The sequence below is a fragment of the Pelodiscus sinensis genome, chromosome 23 (assembly GCF_052426305.1).
Source record: "Pelodiscus sinensis isolate ZL-2025 chromosome 23, ASM5242630v1, whole genome shotgun sequence".
Lineage (NCBI taxonomy): Eukaryota > Metazoa > Chordata > Testudines > Trionychidae > Pelodiscus > Pelodiscus sinensis.
Genome location: NC_143074.1, coordinates 3,630,702 through 3,650,138, shown reverse-complemented (window position 1 = coordinate 3,650,138; position 19,437 = coordinate 3,630,702). Strand labels below are relative to the sequence as shown.

At 51.0% G+C, this 19,437-nt stretch overlaps 1 protein-coding gene across 2 annotated transcripts in view; it reads left to right on the top strand.

Annotated features, from left to right (window-relative positions):
- Window positions 1-18,015, top strand: part of LOC102456101 (ectonucleoside triphosphate diphosphohydrolase 2-like) — a 28,002-nt gene extending 9,987 nt beyond the window's left edge. Inside the window, exons 3-9 of one of the 2 annotated variants that reach the window (XM_075905357.2) lie at window positions 920-1,067; window positions 2,367-2,517; window positions 4,621-4,848; window positions 6,186-6,458; window positions 11,344-11,439; window positions 12,891-13,022; window positions 15,149-18,014. In XM_075905357.2, the coding sequence (XP_075761472.2) occupies window positions 920-1,067; window positions 2,367-2,517; window positions 4,621-4,848; window positions 6,186-6,458; window positions 11,344-11,439; window positions 12,891-13,022; window positions 15,149-15,367 (1,247 nt within the window). In that variant the 3' untranslated portion in view covers window positions 15,368-18,014. Of the gene's footprint in view, window positions 1-919; window positions 1,068-2,366; window positions 2,518-4,620; window positions 4,849-6,185; window positions 6,459-11,343; window positions 11,440-12,890; window positions 13,023-15,148 lie in introns of both variants that reach the window. The other variant, XM_075905361.2, reaches the window with a different exon arrangement.
- Window positions 18,016-19,437: the final 1,422 nt, after the last annotated feature.

The following is a 19,437-nucleotide window of genomic DNA, read 5'->3' as shown; positions in this document are numbered from 1 at the left end:
CTTAAAGCAAGGTCAGGGTGTGGTTGTGCCAGGCCAATGGGAAGTGCCTGGAATAGGAATGTTTTCCAGAACATAGAAAGAGAGGGGGCAGAGCGGAGGGGCATGATACTGAAGTGACCAGCAGGGGCAGCTGCACTAGTAGCAGAGTGCCCAGCTGTGGACAGGGCTCCACATGACAGGCACCGGATAGGGTAAGTGGCCCCCCCGCAACCGCAAACAGTGCCCTAGAGCTTCAACCTTACCCCCACAAAGAGGCTGCAGAACCAGGGTCCCTAAAGCCTCGCCCCCTCAGAACAGGTTATAGGGCCGGGAGGGGGCACTGCAGGCTGGGACTAGCCCCCAGAAGCTCGCCTCTCCTGGATCAGCTGGGTCAACAATAACTCTTGCATACCCCATCCCCCTGCCCTGGGATCCTCCCCCCCCCCTGTGCTCTGCCCTGAGCCCCACACGCCCTGCCCTGACTTCTGCATTCCCGCCCCCTGCGCTCAGCCCCAACACACTTGCCCAGCTCCCCTGCCCTCACTCCTGCACCTCCACTCCCTATCTGAGCCCCCCATGCCCAACCCCTTGCCCTGATTTCTCCACCACCTGCCCTGATTCTGGTACCCCTGCCCTAAGCCCCCCAAGTCCCCTTCCCTGACTGCCCACCTCCTGTTGTGAGCCTCCCAGAAGTGCAGAAAATCTGTTTATTCTACCAAGAGGCAGAAAACCTGCAAATATTGCCTGCCCACGTGCTCTGTCTAATGTTTGAATCACTTCCATTCTTGTATCAATACAAACTTCGTTTCCCCTTCGGTTCTGAAGAAGATGCTCACTGAAGTAAAGCCAGTGCACTTGTACTCCAAAAACAACTTGAGTTCAAGACCCCAGCGAGGCCGGGTGAATCTGCTTGCATTTCTTGTTTCTTTTGGGTTCTTAGGTCCTGGAATCCACCACTACGCAGGCTCCCCGGAGCAGGCTGGGAGCAACTTAAAGCCATGTCTCAGCCAAGCAATGAAAGAAATCCCTACGCAGCAGCACGGCCAGACCCCTGTCTATTTGGGAGCAACTGATAGCACGAGGCTGAGGTGAGTCGAGGTTTCGGTATCCAGCTGCCGAGGGCACACCGGGTACAAGCCACCGTTTTGTAGCTTCCCCGTCATGAGCAGCGGGCAGAGGAGCTGACAGGATCACCAGGCCCCTGGGCAATATGTGGGAGGGGGGCTCTGTGCCCCCTGAAGGGGCGGGGTCTCAGCTGGAAGGGGTGGGGCTGGGGCTGTGGATGGTGTGACACCCCGCCCCCGCCCCAGCCCTCAGAGCCAGCTGGAGTGTGTGGTGCAGGGCTCTGGAGCGCGCTGCTTGGGGCTCCAGTGACCCCAGGAGCCCCAGGGTAATTGCCCCCTTTCTCTCCCATCGGCAGGCTTGGCGGTGGGTGAAGACCCTCCGTGGGAAGACGAGCTCCCCTACCCTGCCCCTTCCGGCCCAGGCCACTTGCTGCTCTCAGCGCCTCCGTGGCCCTGGCTGGAGCCTGGCCAGCGCTGGTGGGGAGGGACAGTTGGAGCCACAAGAGGGACAGAGGGGAGCGCTGAGCCTGGAGCCCCTCCCCTTTCCACCTGCGGCCCCGCCCAGGACCCTGTCCTGTTCTGTCCCTTCTCTGTGGGCTGTGACCTATTCTGCCCACAGCTGCATCCTCATTTTCTCCCGCAGCCCTGCCCCCACTCTGCCTCCCCCCCACAAAGGCCCTGCCCCTGCTTGCACCCCTCCCACCCACCCCTCACTGTGGCACCGAGACTGGAAAAGTGAGAGCAGCTCCAGGGCCAGGGGGATTTTTCCCGGAACCCCAAATCTGCCACTGCCCCTCCCCCCAGTGCAAGGCTTGTGGGAGCGTAGCCTCCCCCGGCATCCACTATCCACTGCTCAAGCTCCCTGTTCATCCCTGGCTGCACTGGCCAGGCAAACCATCGTAGGTAGACCCCATTATCTAAGCGCATCTTCCCAGTGCCCCTGAGAGGGAGGGGGCGCTGTTGCGAAAGTACAGACCCTCCGCGGCTTTGAAGTGTCTAAATCCCATGGACCAACAAGCTCATGGCCACACAGGCTGCCTGTGGCAGGGCAGGGAATTAGATCCGGGTCTCCCAACTTCCAACCTTGGGCCCTAACCACTGGACCGTGTGTCTTCTCTAAAACCGCGTGCTTGGCTTCCAAGGGCGGAGTCTGTGTGGGCTGCTCTCCAGCCACATGAATAAGCTGGTGGTTAGTGCGGTGGATTGGTGCCTGTTGTAAATGTGATCCTGTGTCACTTCTCAAAACAAACACCACACTCAGGCTTGTTCTTGGGGCCCTGTGTCAACTAATATCCTTCTTCCCTCTTCACCCACCCTCACCAGTCCCGCTGTGTCGGATTCTCTGCTGGCTGCTGTATCCTCCGCCCTGAAGTTGTTCCCTTTTGATTTTCGGGGGGCAGAAATTCTGTCCCCTCCACAGCAGGCGGTGTTTGGCTGGGTCACGGTTAACTATCTCCTGGAGAACTTCATCAAGGTAAAGGCTACAGGCTTGGCTTAGGACACCTCATGATTCTCCATGCCATCCCCCCAATGTGAGTCCACTGATGTCAGTGGTGCCACCACAGCATAACAGAGAGAATTGGGCTGGAAGAATAGATAGTAATCAAGTGGAGGAGTGGAGGGATCATTAGGGTTCGGCCTGTAGGGGGCGCCTAACAGAGTTTTGAAATTGTTCCTAACTCCCTTGGACTGCTGCTGTGGCCGGGCTATACGACAACGTTTGCCTGGCCGGCATGGAAGGGGTCCCTGTTGCGACTGGATTAAAAGGACTGCCCTAGCGTAGCGTTCTCCCGACGTGCTCACATGCTGCGCTTGGTGCCATACTCCCCAGGGCCTAAAGGAAAATGTACCCCGGTTTTAAAGACGTTGGTGATTCTTAGTAAGCCTGGCCCAAGATGGAGGGACTGTTTAAAACAAAAAAACAAGATCCCCCGCCCCCGCGTCTTGCAGCTCTAGTTCAGACAGTAACCACCACCAACTTTCCGCATATGTATTCCAGACTGGTGGGCCGCTTGGCTCCGTTGAGTTACCGCTCAGGACTTGCCAAAGACAGCAAATGCAATTCGTGTCCCTTTGCTCCTTAAGCTCTCTCAGCTTAGGTAAAAATCCCCGTTAGCTGTGGCGGCAGTGGGGCTGTGAGCCGTTCTGCCTTTGGCTAGCGGAGGACAGTAGAGGGCATGCCTTCATGCACCTTCCCTCTGTTCATTCCTTTCCTTTTCTCCGTTCCAAGGGTGCATGGATTGAGCAGAGCACTGCTTTCCCAAACTGGCAGGGTTGTACAAGGGAGGGCTCGTTTCCCCACGTGTTTGCTGGTGACCGTTCATACGCCCTTCGTTATTTTATTTGTGGAAAGCTGTTTTGTAAAATTCTCAGCTGGGAGGCTGGTCACACTGACCCCAGATCAGTTTACATTGTTCTGCAGGACAGACTAATGCCTGTACGACGAGTCCTCCACAAAGGACTTTTTAGATCATGCTGTAGAATGCAGTGAGATAACCCAAATGTAGGCCCAATAATTAACAAGATTCTTAGCGCCATTCAGAACAGCAGCTACTATACTGACTACATATGCCCTTCCCTTTTCTGGTGGCTTTTTTAGATCAATAATGCCAGCACTTGCCTAATCTGCCCTCTCAAGAAGCAGTGGGGTTTGAGAACTGAGACTACAAGATGTTCCTGTAAGGAGTTAAAGTACATGAACTAGGCAGAAAGTCTTGTGTAATCACTGACATGCCTCTGTAGAGAGAAAGAGTTTAACAAATAATTGCTTCATAGGCGAGGTGGTTCTGTTCTCAGGGCTCATGTCTTCAGGGATTGTTATTAAATGACTCAACGGCCTCCCGAGGTCTCTTCCAGCTCTATGATTCCATGACTGGAGGTAGTCCAATGCTATAGGGTACACCGCTGACACCTTTCCCTCATTCTGTGTTTACCATCCATTTATCTGAAACACACACAAGCCATCCCATAAGCCCAACTGTTCCGATAACCTAAATGGTGTTATCCAGTTTGTACTTCTCCAGCTACAGGTTTACGCCACAGTGTGACAGCACTGCGTAACTTTGCTTGATTCAAAAATCACAATTCAGTGTAAAGACCTAGAGGGCAGAACGAGGAGCAATGGTCTCAAGTAGCAGTGGGGGAGGTCTAGGTAGGATATTAGAAAATGCTATGTCACTAGGCAGGTGGGGAAGCACTGATGGGTTCCTTAGGGAGGGGATGGAATCTACATCCCTAGAGGTGTCTAAGTCCCGGCTTGACAGAGCCCTGGCTGAGATGATTGAGTTGGGATTGGCCCTTCTTTGAGCAGGGGGTTGGACTTGGTGACCTTGTGATCTATGTTTCTATGTCCTGCCAGGGGTTGAAAATTATGCCCAAGCTTCAGTGGAAAGTTAATTTTGCTAGATGCTCAGTAAGGCTTTGGAAAATGCCATGGGTGACTGTGTATCATGTTAATGTGGGTACTGCCGATTGCTGTCATTAGTCAAACAGATACCTCAGTTCTGCCACCAGCACAGAAATAGCAGCAATGGGGCTTTAGTTTTAAAATCTACCTCTGTGGTCCCCTTTTGTCTAGTACGGCTGGAGTGGACAGTGGAGCTGCTCCAGGAAGGGAACAGTCGGAGTCATGACCATAGGAGATGCCTCAACCCAGGTCACTTTCAAGATCAAAGAAAGGAGCATTGATCCTGAGAACGAGGTGACACTGCGGCTGTTCGGGCAGGCACACAGGGTCTACACTCACCAAGCCCCGTGTTACGGCAGGGACCAGCTCCGCAGGAGGCTGCTGTTGAAAGCCATACAAGTGAGTGCAGTGTGCTCATGCGCTTCATGGCTGCTTCAGACCTGTGACATGAGATGGCTATCACTCAAGGCAATGTAGGTATGTAGCGGGTAACCTCAGACACCCTTGTTAATGCCGGGACTGGCTTGTGAGGACATGTGCAGGGAGCATGTGTGACGAACACTGTTTGTGGTGTGAGTAGGATGTTTGTGGCGTGACCAGAGGTGTCTACTGAAGGCTTGAAATAAATCAATTTTTCACCATTTCAGCACACCCACACAGACTGACAAAAAAATATTTCCATTGATCATTGACATTTGCAGATAGGGAAAGCAAGAAAAATGCCACTTAGGAACTTATTGGCGTTTGATTTAAGGAGGCTATTTATTTTGTATCGTTTGAGGTGACGTTGGCAGTTTGTATGTTTAGCAGCTGTACAGCTTTAATTTTTTTGGATCTCAGCCTCCATTGCCATTAAATAATTATCAGTAAAGTGGACAGCCACCACGGGTCCCAGGGCAAATGGGGGGGTGCTGATTCCACGGGGCCAAGGACAGTCAGCCCTTAGCGCCGCTGGGACCGTGGTGCTGTCCCCTCCCCGGCCTCACAGCTGCATGGAGCAGTGCTCTGGTGTTCCTGCAGCAGATTAAAGGGACTTGGGGCTGGCAGCCAGGAGCTCTATGGCCGTGCCACAGTGCACCTGCCCCTTTTGCACTCCAGGGCTCCCACAACTCCGGCTAATGCTCTAACGAATGGACAGTTCTTCCTTTGGAGTCATGCTAGATAATCTGTGAGGAGCGTTAAAGCAGAAGGAGTAACCAGCTTCCCAGTCTCAGAGGGACGAGAAGAGTTTGGGCGGGGGGTGGGGGGTATCTTATCTTTAGGTTGGACGGGACTGGTAGGGATAACATATGGACCGAACATTCATCCCAAACTCAAGTGACCTGTTCTTGAAACGTTGATAAAAGTTAGACCTGTGAAGAAAACCCTTTAGCTTCCCTGCCAGCTTTGGGCTGGGACGGGGAAGGCCCAAGGAGCTGTGTTTCTGGTCTCACAAGAAAGAATCAGGAAACGAGTCCTGGTCCCGTGAGGTGCCAAACCCTTGCAGCTCCCACTGAAGTCCACGGGAGCTGAGACTGTTCAGCAACATGCAGATTTAAGCCCCATCTTTGCAGGAGGTTAGATAGTTTGTATAGACTCTGGGGGGCTTGGTTTATGCAAAGTTTTTAAAATCCACCCTTCTCTGTTATAACCTGGCATGTTGAAACCAAGCTCTCCTTAGTTTTATTGTATTCTGTCTTGATCTGAGTCCAGCATCATCTTTTTCTCTCTCTGCTCATTTTATCCTCTCCCTCTAGGACCATGGCTATGTGAGAACTGTATCTCATCCCTGCTGGCCTCTCTCCTACTCCCGAGATGTTCCATTTGGTTCTGTGCATGCTGGGCCCTGCATTGCAAATAATATCCCTTTAAGAGCAGTGACATCAGAGGACGTATTTCATGTAACTGGTTCCAGCAACTCTTCTGCCTGCAGAAAACTAATGGGAAGTTTGTTCAACTCCTCCTTGTTCTGCAACTTCTCGCAGTGTTCCCCAAATGGAGTTTTCCAACCCAACAGAGCTAGATTTCAGGTACATTCTCCATTACATGAAGGCGTGCTTTATGTTTTACATGTGGAGCTCTTAAGAGATGGACCCAACTCAACAGCTAATAAATATCATAAGATTAACTGATACTAGTACTCTGCCCTTTGCTGGGTGGAATTAGAATTGCTCTGGGTAGTATGTGTGTGCAGCAGTGCCCTCTACTGGACAGAGTGAGACCTGTTCAACTGTATATCATAGCCCAGAGGTGGCCAACCCATTCTGGACAAAGAGCCGGGAAAAGTTGTCGAGGAAAAAAAAAAAAAAGGACTGCCCCTTTAAAAGGAGCCCCCGGTCGCATTTGGCCTCTTTAAGAAACCGCATTTAAACGTGTTTTGAGGCTTTTTGGTCACAGCAGGCTCCTGCCGCCTGCTGCCATCTTTATTTTTGCATCGTTCATGGGCGCGCCAAACGGCTCCCCTGCCCAGGTCAGCACAGGGAGCCGGGAGGAGAGGGTTGGCATAGGGGCGGCTTTTGAGCCACGCGGGGGGAGGGGAGGCTTCATGAGCCACACCTGGGCAAGGGAGGGCAGAGCCGCTTGTGGCTCGTGAGCCTCGGGTTGGCCACGGCTGTCGTAGCTCTACACTTATAAGAGCAACAGATTCTTTTTTAGCTCAAGTGTAGGGGTCTGCTGGCAAGACAAGAGGTTGTGCACTGGCACTATGAGGTTCCCAACAGGGATCGCTTTCTGGTGAGAGAAAACTCTCAAGGGTCCAAGCGACTTGCATTTAATGAACCAGCTGGTCATCATAGGGGTCAGAATGGGTCACTCATTAAGGCTCTAGGCTAGAAGCACCTTTGGCTTCAAGTGTCGTGGTGGAACTGAACCTTATGCTGTCTGAGTCATAGAATCATAGAACCATAGAGCTAGAAGAGACCTCAGAAGGTCTCTTAGTGAATATACCAGAGTGCTGAGTTTCTGGGATGCTGATCGTCCTTGTTCCGCAGGTGGATGCTACCGGTCCTCCAGCACTTTCTGAACATAATGTAGGGAATGACTTTAACTTCTGCCCAGCGTCCCCTCTCTGAACCACAGGTTCTAGAGTCCACAGTCATGTGGGAGCCAGGGCTGAGCATACGACTGCAAAGAGCTCTTGGAAAGCTTGAGTCTGAAAGGCGCTCGACAAGACCCTACTTTCTCCTAGGCCCTGGTCTGGGTCTCGGAGCTGTAGTTGCTTCTTTATCATACATGTTACAAGGGAAAGTCATTCAGTTTAACCGCTGAAGGGCCAGATTAACCAGTTACCCTGCTCCTGGCCTGGGGAACCTTCACGGGACACTTTGGTGTGGGGGAGAGGGACACTTTGGAGGCTAGCAGTGAGAGGGTGTGTGTCGGGCGGGGGGGGGGAGAAAAACAGATTTAACCACAATTCCATTCCAGAAGCTGGGGGAGGGGGCTGGAGTTTGTGGGTGAAAATGTAGAAATTAACTGACAGGAAGAGTGTTCATAATTCTTATATGAAGAAAAAATATAATCAATGTCAATGAAAGCCATATTTTAAGTTTATTTGTCAAATTAGAACAATCAACAACAAGCTATTTCCAATCCCAGATCTTGAGATGTCAGTTTTGGAGCCTTAGCACAAGTTTGATACTTTGGACACTCTGTAGTAGAGATACATACAATCTACTTAGCCTTATAGTTATTGTTATTTTTTAAAGGTCTTATGGCCTCTTGTGAAGAGGAGAATGAGAGAGTTAATTTTTTCCAGGAATGCTTAAAAGTAAAAAAAATGACTGAAAAACAACCGACACTCCAGATTGGAAGGAGGTTCCTAGTGTGTTACTCTAAGGCAGTGTTTCTCAAAGTGGTCATGGACCCACTCTGAGGCTATGTCTACACTGCAGAGTTTTTGTGCAAAAACAGCTATTTTTGTGCAAAAACTCACGGAGCATCCACACCTCAAATGTGTTTTTGCGCAAGAAAATGTACAGTGAATTGACAGAACAGAGGGGTTTTTGCAGTATACGTATTCCTCTTTCTACGAGGAATAACTCCATTTTGCGCAAGAGCTCTTGTGCAAAAAGGTGTGTGGGGAAAGGAAACAGGTTTCTTTGTGCAAAAACAGCCTATGGAAAGAGACACAGGTGCCCTGGTGGCCATTCTGTGAATGGCAACCAGAGCTTTCTTGTGAGAGCGCGTCCATGCAGTCTGGACAGTCTCTTGCACAAAAGCACATCGCTTTTCCGATTCGCTTTTGCAGTGTGGATGCTCCCTTGCACAATAAGTTTTTGTGGAAGATCTTTTCTGCAGAAAGCTTCCTGTGCAAGAAGCCCGCAGCGTGGACATAGCCTGAGAGAGCTGCTACCAGGCCCTTCTGGTTTGTTTACTTACAGGCTTTGCAGCCATGAAGCCTCGCTGCTTCCCATGTCTCCCCTTGGCTGCAAACGGCAAATGGCAGCCAATGGAAGTCGCGAAGCTCCTTGGCTGTGGCGCCGGTAAGTAAACGAGCTGGAGCGGCCTGGTAGCAGCTTTCTCAGAGTGGGTCCGCGGACCACTTTGAAAACCACGGTGTAGTTCCCTTACTAAAGGGGCCTCTGTTTTAGTCTGGAAAGACCCTGTGTGCTACAATCCAGACTACAATTCCCATGAGCCCTTGGGAAAAACAGGAAGGAAGTGACTCGTGTGTGGGAGATCACTCTCTCCATGTGCATGAGAAGAGAGGTCTAGCCGTGTGGGACTCTGCCTTGGAGTTTGGAACAGACGGGGAGCCGGGCTGCTGTGGAGGAGTTTGATCCAGTCCAGGGGCTGTTGGCGTGCAGCTACAGACTGGGATTTTTGGGACTGGGATCTAGCAGGCTACTTCTGATAGGCACAGCACAAGGCAGTAAGTAATTGGGCCTTTTTGGGAAAGTGCTGTCTGGGACAGAGCTGCTGCCTCGCTTGGACTCAGTCTCCACTACAGCTGCAGTTCTTCAAGCGCGCCCACGCAAGCAAGAGTCTGGGACTGAGTGCAGGGGTGTGCACGCTCTGGGTGGGGGATCAGTATTGGCAGTGCACAGGCTAGATACACAAGCTCCAGTTCTTCTTGTGCACTTTGTTAATGCTGTTCCTTGTTCATCTGTTAACCCCTGTCTATTGAAGTTAAGTAAAGATTGTTTATTTTAAAGTAATCTATGAGATGTACAGGATTTGTAGTTGTTGTTTTGGAATTAGATCCATATTATAGCTGGAATGAGTATGTTCCTGGAGGCTCTCAAGGCACACCAGTAAGTGTGTACAAGGCCAGCCAGGTGGAGGCACCGCCATTGTACATGCATTATGAGCAAGGGGCTGCAGCAAGGAGGTGGGTAGGGCTTTCCCCAACTAAACACCATCGCCACTGGGATGCTCAGGATCTCCTTTTCAGTTAAAACCATCAGGCGCCCAGGCACACCTGTGAGTGTGACCTGCTCCCGAGTAACCCAGGGAGGAAAAAGGGGGTTACAACGGCTCTAAGGATCTGAGTACAAACATCCCCTTCATGACATTCACTGCAGGGATTCAAATTTGTGAGTCTCTGCCACCCTCAGAAATATTAAAGAGTAAACAGAAGCCAAGGCGACTTCCCCGTTGGACGAGAAGGCCGTACAGCGCAGCAGACCCACAGCTATACCCTGGCTGGCTGCTTAGGGCAGCCTTTCTTTGTATCTGCTCATGTACAAACCAGCCGCTCCTTAAAGTGTCAGGCGAAATGTCCCAGAATTAAAAAGTGCACCTGGCACCCTGCTGGGGACTCAGCGTTTGTGTGGGACAGCCTGTGTGGGCCCGCCCGGGTAACCTGACCCAAAGGCCAGGGTGTCCAAGGGAAGACTCACAGACCAGTGGGACTAGCTGGAAGATGAGATGGCCACCCCGGGGTATTGGCCTTCCCCCCAAACAGGAGAGCTGGAGGGAAATGGGAAAGTGTTCAGTGGAACGGAGCCAGGCGTGCGCGGCGACACCTCGTGCCTGTTCCTTGCCAGCAGGGAAAGATCCCAGGGGCCATTCTGTGGCCCTGCTGCTCTGGCAGTGCAGCACTGATGCGCCCCACGCGGGGCTACTTGACTGTGCTGGGGGCGCCCCCTCCCCTGCCAGAGCAGCCCCGTGGCTGCTGGTGTCACAAGGGGCTTGCTCCTCCCAGCCTTTGTAACCTGGCGACCGGTGGGGACGACGGCAGGGGACGATGAAACCTGCACCAATCATCTTCTGAGCTGCCTGCCCCGCCCACCGCTCCCTCTGCCCAATGGGAGGGATGCGTTTCAGAAAGTGCTGCAGAAGCCCCGGCCCTGCTGTTGGCTTTGCCAGAGACACCCTGGCCCTCCTGTGCGGGGAGGGAAGACTGGCCAGCCTGGCGGGGGGGGGGGGGGGCACGCGGCCTTGGCAGTCAGCGTGGCTGAGCCAGTGTGTGTGTGCGGGGGGAGCCCGGCAAGGAAGAGCAGCCTGGGTCGCTCTTGGCTGGCTGGCTGGGGAGGGGAGCAGAGCGAGCCAAGGGGGCTGCCTGCTCCTCGGTGCTCTGCGTTGGCTGCTGCTGTTCAGTTCTTGCCAAGATGGAGCCAGTATCCCATGATACTGCAGCCAGGAGCCAAGCAGCCGTTTGCAAGGGCTGGGCCTTTGGTTGTGCTTGATGAGCCTGCTGTGCTGTCACTGGGGAGGAGGGGGGAGAGGAGTAAACAAAGCAAGCCGCCTCCATTGCTAGAGGGGAGGCAGTGCCCTGCTGCAATAGGAAATGTAGATAAATGGGGCTGCAGCCCCCCTAGCCCTCCTTAAATGGCGCCTCTTGGAGACAAACCCACATGTGTAGGGAGAGCATCCTGGGAAGATGCCATACGCTGCCTCACACGGCTGCCTTGCTCTCTTTGTTCCCTACACAGGGGCTGAATTTTCTGATGCTGGTTTTTGCTGCTGTTCTAGGTGATTTCTGAGGCTCTCGACCTCGTGAAGAAGATGACGCCCGCGCCTGACCTGGGCCAGGCAGTCGACTCGCTCTGTGGCATGTCTCTGGAAGAGGTGACTGGGAGCTAGCCCGCTTACACCCTGGGGGTAACTTGAGTGAGGCAGGCAAAGCTTTCAGGCACAACCCCATTCAGGCCTTGGTTCTCCTCCAGAGCACTGCGAGCGGGCGACCCCGCCGAAGGGAAGCCTGGCATTCTCTTGGGAGCTGGGATAAGATCCGGCCCCTCTCCAAAGCCTTGCCTCTTTCAAGAAATGGGATCGGTGAAATGCAAAACGGCTCCAAATCCAGACTCTTCCCACCCCCTTCGGGAGCCACATTGTACTGCCTTGCCATAGTGGGCTGGGCAAAGTGAGTTAAAAGTATCTGTGCCCACGAAAGCGCATGCTCCCATCTACATGCTTTGTTAGTCTTTAAAGTGCTACCAGACTGTTCGTTGTTTTTTAAGTTTTTCACATAATCTGTACAGTGTTATTCCAAAGAATTAGATCACCCTTGGGAGCCCAGATCCTTCTCCCTGTTTAATCTCGTGCTCCTTCCTCTGGATTAAGGAGTAAGAAGGGGATGCGGACTGGCCCTCCTGCATCTTACTTCCTTGTGTGATGTCTCCTGCCACTCTCCTTCTTTCAAACAAAATTATTCTCCTACTCTGGCTCTCCCACGTGGAGGGCCCCATGGCATAGAATCATAGAACACTAGGACTGGAAGGGACCTCGAGAGGTCATCAAGTGCAGTCCCCTGCCCTCCTGGCAGGACCAAATACTGTTTAGACCATCCCTAAGAGACATTTATCTAACCTGCTCTTAAATATCTCCAGAGATGGAGATTCCACAACCTCCCTGGGCAATTTATTCCAGTGTTTGACCACCCTGACAGGAACTTTTTCCTAATGTCCAACCTAAACCTCCCTTGCTGCAGTTTAAGCCCATTGCTTCCTGTCCTATCCCCAGAGGCCAAGATGAACAAGTTTTCTCCCTCCTCCTTATGACACCCTTTTAGATACCTGAAAACTGCTATCATGTCCCCCCTCAATCTTCTCTTTACTAAACTAAACAAGCCCAATTCCTTCAGCCTTCCCTCATAGCTCATGTTCTCTAGACCTTTCATCATTCTCGTTGCTCTTCTCTGGATCCTCTCCAGTTTCTCCACATCTTTCTTGACATGCGGTGCCCAGAACTGGACACAATACTCCAGTTGAGGCCTAACCAATTAAGGCATGAGGTCCTTCCACAGAGAGGGGGCCCATGGGGATCTTTCCAGGAAGAATTCAAAAGATAGTTTTCTTTGAAAAGCCAAACACAAATGAAATGCAGTATTTTGGATGAAGGAGGGTCTCTCCCTTCCCTGCCGCTGGAACAAAAGCCTCCAGCTTAGCAGGCTGAAGGATGCATTCACTCCACAGACATAACCAAGGCACTTGAAAGCTGGATTTTAGCACATTGGAAGGATTCAGAAATGCAGTTAGTGAATACTGACTTGTCTAACTTCTTTTGCAAATGCTGGTCAGCTGAGCAAGATGTCCCAGGCGAGCCCAGACAGACTTGCTGATCACTGCTCCGTATCCACGTTCCTCTACCATCTCCGTGCCAGGGGGTTCCTGTTTGACTGGGACAGCTCTGGCCAGACGACATTCCAGGAGGTCAGTGTGATGGGGAGGTGGCTCACAAAGTGTTCGGGAGGGATGTGTCCTCTGTTACCGCCTGGGCCCATTACTCTGGGGCACGCTCCTTTGTTAGTAGGGTTACTCTGATGGGGGAAGAGGAGGTTGATCGTTCTATCAGCGTGCTGCTCGTGTTCTCATAGGGAGTTTTACTTCTCCCTGCTGCCCGTTCCCTCCCAATGGAGCTCTCCTGGAGGAACTGCAGGGCAGGGCTCCTCCCAGACGAACACACAGACCCTCACACCCGCTCCCGGAGCACGTCTGAGAGGCCTGGTTAATGGGCTCGCCCACACTGACCCCTCCTATGTCCCTGGACTCAGTAGGCTGCTGGCACAGCGGTGCCCCTCCTGTGCCCATGGACTCAGTGGGCGGGTTAAACAGCACTTTAAGCTGCCACCCTTGTGCCCCCAGATTCCGCACCCCCTTAGCCCCACTTTCACTGCACAGCCGTTCTGCTTGTAACCCACTTGATGAGCAAAACCCCACAGGACTTTGGGGCGCGACTGGGATCTTTAGCACGGCGACGAGGCGCGTTGTTGAGTGAATGGAGAAGCCAGAACAACACCCCCAAATGGGCAGGGGGAGAGGAAAGCGGAGAAGAGAGAAAAGCAGCCAGACTGACAGTGAGAGAGATTTATTTCTAGGCAGTCACCTACAAAGGGAGCCAAACAAACCAAACCGTCACAGTATCAAATCTAACTTAAATCTGATTGCCAAGGTCAGAGCCAGCAGACCACAACTGATCATACAAGGCAGGGTCAGGAGGCCGTACCTTGGAGGGGGGAGGAGAGAAATCTCACCACTCCATGAAGCTTGAACTGACTAGGGATCCCAGGTGTGATGGTAGCTGGGGGGTCCAGAGGGCTGGAGACTGGCGGAGCAGAGCCCCAGCACGGTCAGAAGGAGTCCCCGCGGAACTGATGCAGAGTTCAGATCCAGGCATCCGAGCACTTGGCTTGAGCGGAAGAGGGGGTTTTGTAGGGACACAGCAATGGCTCTAGGGGGACACTGGATTTGTGTCTGGGTAAAGAGATGGTTCGAGGGAGCATTCTAAAGTTGTTTTGTTGAGAGCAGAGACCCATCATTCCTGGCTATGGGTGCTGTGCCTTGAGGGAGCTCGCAGTGCAGTGAGGCAGTGTCAGTAGTTTGGATATCAACAGAGGAGTTATTACTAAAAATGGTGTGATGATTCCTGAGCTGGGTGTGAGCAGGCCTGGGTTCACTGGCATCCAGAGGAGAGACTTCCTACAAGGACGTGCTTTCCTGCTTTCGGTGCCGTTCTTGCTTTGGAAGTGCTGTTCTCCATTCTGTACCTTATCAGTTCTAGCTGGCAGGTAACACCTCTCCCATGGTCATTTTTATGATATTGTACATGGATGCTGCTATTTCTGGCTGGCAGCAGTTCCTTCCAGGCAAAGTCAATGGGGAAAAGGTTTGGATAAAATAAGAACTGAGTCTGAACATTCGGTGCCCGAGCAACGCAGCGTGCCCCGGTGCTATATTGTTATCGAATAAAGTCACGAGTGTGACAGGCGAGCCTGTCAGCTAGGCCACGGAAAGGTGACACTCTCTATGCGTCACTGCTGGGAACCTTGACAGACCTCGCGAATGAATGGGATGAAATTCCAATCCTGACATGGAGCAACTAGTCCTCTAGTAGACAGCACAGGGCACCATGCCTGGGGGCAGATCAGGGAGGGTGGTCTGGACATCATTGAAAACTAAGGGCAAAAGGACATCTGCATGGTCTTCTGAGCGGAGACGGACCTGAGCCAAAAATAAATCCCGACCCGATTCTGGTTTTTGATTGCCTTGCTGAGTTTGGGAGTGTTCACATCTGGAGAGCTAGTGGGATCTGTTACTGAGTCTCAGCCCAACTATGTGGGTTCTGAGTCCTCTCGGGGGACACAGGAGCCCTTCCTGCCTTTGGCCAGGACTGGGTCTGTAAGCTTTTGGGAACCTGGTCTTTCCAGCCTTCTAACCAATGTTGAGACCAAAGAAACTTGGTCTGGGTGTTGCAATATCTGTCTGAGCCTCCAGCTCTGGGCTTCACCTGTCTCTAGCCCCCTGCCACGGACCACTCTCCATCTGTTTTGTTTCACTAGGTTGGTAACACATCAGCTGGCTGGACGCTTGGGTACATGCTGAACCTGACCAACGCCATCCCAGAGGAGAAGCCGAGTTCCCTGAAAGGGATTGAATATGGGGTCTGGCCCTTGCTCTTCATCCTCTTTGTCCTGCTGCTCACGGGCTCTTTCACCCGCATCGCATACCGTGTGATGGCCAAGGACGACGGGCAGGATGGCATCTTGGAAGGAGAATGACGGTCGCCGGGGTTGTCAGCTCTCAGCAGAGGGCAGTTACAGGCCAGGGGGAAGGAACGCACACAAAGGCGTGTCTGGCCTGAAGAGACAAAGGGTTCCGGAGACTTAGTGGGCTGCTGCGAGGCTGTAAATAGAGATCACGGACCTTGTTCTGCAGGAAGTGCGGGGTTGCAGTAGCTGGCAAGCTACAGCCCTTCCTGCACCTGTGGAATGAGAGACGGGGCAAAGCTGTTGCACAGGTGTCAGAAAACGCTCTTTCATGTTTGTTTGTTTTTCATCCAACCCCTTCTCCCACAGGCAAACAGCCAGATAGGGCTGTCAAATTTCAGGCCAGAGTTCAGCCAGCTGGCCCTTTGCACCAAGCCAAACAGACTGTAAGCCTTTAATGCCATAGAAAGTGCCTTGTAACTACCCTGAATGCTGGGGACATGCTGGTAGGCTGGTTTTGGTAATGCTGAAAAGGCAGATCCCAGTGAAAAAGAGATACTTACCGATTCCCTCTACCTTCCTGAATTTTCTATACCCTCTGCTCCCTGTCTCCCACTCCCTCCTTTTGTTTTCCTCCCTCCCCCCTTCTCTCCTATTTATTTTGGGTCTGCACATCTTAAACTCAAAACTCCGGCCATCTGAAGAAGTGGGCTGTGCCCACGAAAGCTCATGATACCATCTACATGTTTCGTTAGTCTATAAAGTGCTACCAAATTATTTGGTTTTTTTATCCAGTTTTCAGTCACTCCTAGAGGTACTCTGGGGTATCTCCCTGGAAGTCAGTGATGCTAGATTCGCATCTTGATGGCTGAGAGCTGAATCAATTGGAGATCCGGTCTTGTGCTCTTTTGAACGTCTGCCCCAGCAGAATCAGTAGCTTTTACAGGAAAAATGGCTTTCTGAGCATGCCTCAAAGCAAAGAGACGTGACACACGAATACAACGTTTGTCAGCACAACCGAGCCAGGACAGTCTTGTCGATTCTAGAAGGGCAGAAGGAAAATATGATCAGACTGAGAAAAATTTATTGCAAAAGGTGCTGTCCCAGAAGAACAGATCTTTTGCCAGTGATTGGGAACTGAATATCCTTAACATTCAACTGTGATGCAATTGTCGATTCACTTTCAGGTTCCACTTATGAAGATAGCTTTTCAATCCGAGTAGTAATTATCTGATTGTTTCAGCATCTTAGTTTTAACAAAGAAAATATCCATGTTTGTCTTCCTGCCAACCTCATTCTTCCTTGTTTAGTAGGAATCGTCAAGATGAGGGATCTTATTCTTTGTTGGCTTTGTTGGTATTATGTGTATTGGTGTAGCAACCTGAGATTCTAATCACTACAAGGACCTCACTTTGCTAGTACTGTGAAAACACAGAGAGTCAGCTCAGCTCACAGCTCTTGCAAGAGAGACAAAGGGTAGGAGGGTAAACCGAGGCACAAAAAGTGACGTGGCTTACCCAAGATCATACATCTGGTCAGTAGCAGAGCCAGGGATAGAAGCCAGATTGTCTGATTTCTAGTCCAACGACCAATCCATTAGACCAGGATCCAAGTGACATAGTTAATTTGTATTCCAGTAGCCTTTTGGAGGGCTGCTTCGACACCTGAGCACTGGTAGTAGCGTGTGCTATTCCAGCATTCCTGGAACGTGGTACTTTCTGGGGAATGTCCCCTTCCTAGCCAGTCATTGTCTCTGCCGCTTTGCTATCATCCCTGGTACTAATCCTTCCTACAGCAACAACAATCCTAGGAAGACATGGTGGTTCCCTAGTTCAGTGGTTCAACATGAGGGGTACTCAGCGATTTTCCAGCAGGTGCCTCAACTCTACTAGAGGTTTGCCCAGTTTCACAACAGGCTACCCAAAAAGCACTAGCAAAGTCAGTGCAAACTAAAATGTTGTACAAACAAAGATTTGTTTATACTGCTCTGTATACAGTGCACAGAAATGTAAGTACAGTATATTTATAAAACAAAACAAATTGTATAAGTACATGGTAAAAGTGAGAAAGTTGGCAATTGTTCCATAAGAGTGTGGTGGTGACAGTGAGCAAGTCATTTTTAAATGAGGTGAAACTTGGGGCTATCAAATCATATCAGTCTCTGGAAAGGGACCCAACAGTCTGAAAAGGCTGAGAGCAGCTACCCTAGGTAAGGCCCTGGGTACTTTTAAACTGCTGTATGAGAGGCCAGTGCTATTGAGGGAGGTGCTTTTAAAGAAACAGAAAGATTAAATTAAATTAAATCTTTCAACTACATAGTTTAGAGTGTGATTTTTTTTCAAAACATGACTTGGCCAGACTCTTACAGGTATGTTGGTACCTAAATACCTTTAGCAATCTGGCCTTGAGTGACTTAGGAACACAAGTTCCAAAAGTTAATGGCATTTGTGCTTCTAAGTCACTCAGGGTATATCTACACTGCAGTAAAAAGCCCATAACACCAAGGCTGTTTCTAGACTGGCCAGTTTTTCCAGAAAATCAGCCGCTTTTCCGGAAAAACTTGCCAGCTGTCTACACTGGCTGCTTGAATTTCCGCAAAAGCACTGACTTCCTACTGTAAGAAATCAGTGCTTCTTGCGGAAATACTATGCTGCTCCCGTTCAGGCAAAAGTCCTTTTGCGCAAAAGGGCCAGTGTAGACAGCTCAGATTTGTTTTCCACAAAAAAGCCCCGATCGCGAAAATGGCCATCAGGGCTTTTTTGCGGAAAAACGCGTCTAGATTGGCACGGACGCTTTTCCGCAAAAAGTGCTTTTGCAGAAAAGTGTCCATGCCAATCTAGACGCTCTTCCGAAAATGCTTTTAACGGAAAATCATGCCGGTCTAGACGTAGCCCAAGTCTTAGAGACCGAGTCATCTGGGCTCAGGCTGCAGGGCTAAAAATGGCAGTGTCGATGTTGCATTCAGACTGCAGTGCAGGCTCTGAGGCGCTCTCCTCTTCAGAGTTTCAGAGCCCAGCCTCCAGTGTAGGCCTGAGCCTTTTCTGTACTTACCCGGAGATTAACGCTCTGGAGATTGATCTTCCGGAGTTTGATTTAGTGGGTATAGTAAGGACCTGCTAAATCAACCGCTGATGGTGTCAACAAACCTTGGTACTCCACAGAGTTGTGAAAAGTAAGGGGAGTTGATGGTAGAAACTCTCCCATTAACTTCCTGTAGTGGGGTTGCTGCAGAAATTCGACTTAAGGTATGTCTACGCTCTTCGCGTAGCTGGAGTTGTGTATCTTAAGTCAATTTTCTCCCCCAGTGTAGACCAGGCCTGAATGTTTATAGTGCAGCTTTTAGCCCACAGCATAAGCTCTGAGTCCAAGCGAGATCTGGGCCAGCCGCAACCACGCTGCAGGTTTTTTACTGCAGCGTAGACATTCCTTTTGGATGACATTTTTTTCAAGTGCTAAACGACATAGGATCTTAGGCCCGATTGTCAAAAGGATTTGGGAGCCTAAAGCTCATTGATATTCACTTTTCAAAATGGGCTTTAGACTCCTCCATCAATCAGACACTTTTGAATATCCCCCCCCCCCCACACACACACACAATTGTGTATGTGAATGCGCATTACGTCAAAGCAGCTCAGACATTTCTGGGGCAGCTCATGCCGGTTTCAATCCCACAGGTGTAGTGTGGGGGGAGGTGAAAACTGAGGTAGGAACTTTCCATTGTCTTTTTGGAGGGGAGGGGAGGGGCTACATGCCAGTTTAACTCTAACTTTAGTAAAGAATTGTCTTAATGAGCAACCTGTGCTAGTGTCAACAAGGCCAAGGAACAAGGAGAGCTCAGAAGTGTCTTCCTTTCACTAACAGGTTAATAAAAGATATTCCCTCACATGCCACATTTCTCTCAGATTCTGGGACCAATTCAGCTGCAACAACACTGCAAAGAACATTTGTAAAACTCCTGGAACTTTAAGACGCTGTTTGCTGCTGCCCTTCTTTCCCCCTCCCCTCCACTGAGTTCCACAATGTTTCATTGTTCTGTCTCGCCCAGGGGATAAATACTGTGATCACATTTCAGAGACGCCCCGTCCATTCAGACGCTATCTCCAGCCCTTGGGAAGTGAGGCTTCCTCTTGTAAACCAGGCAG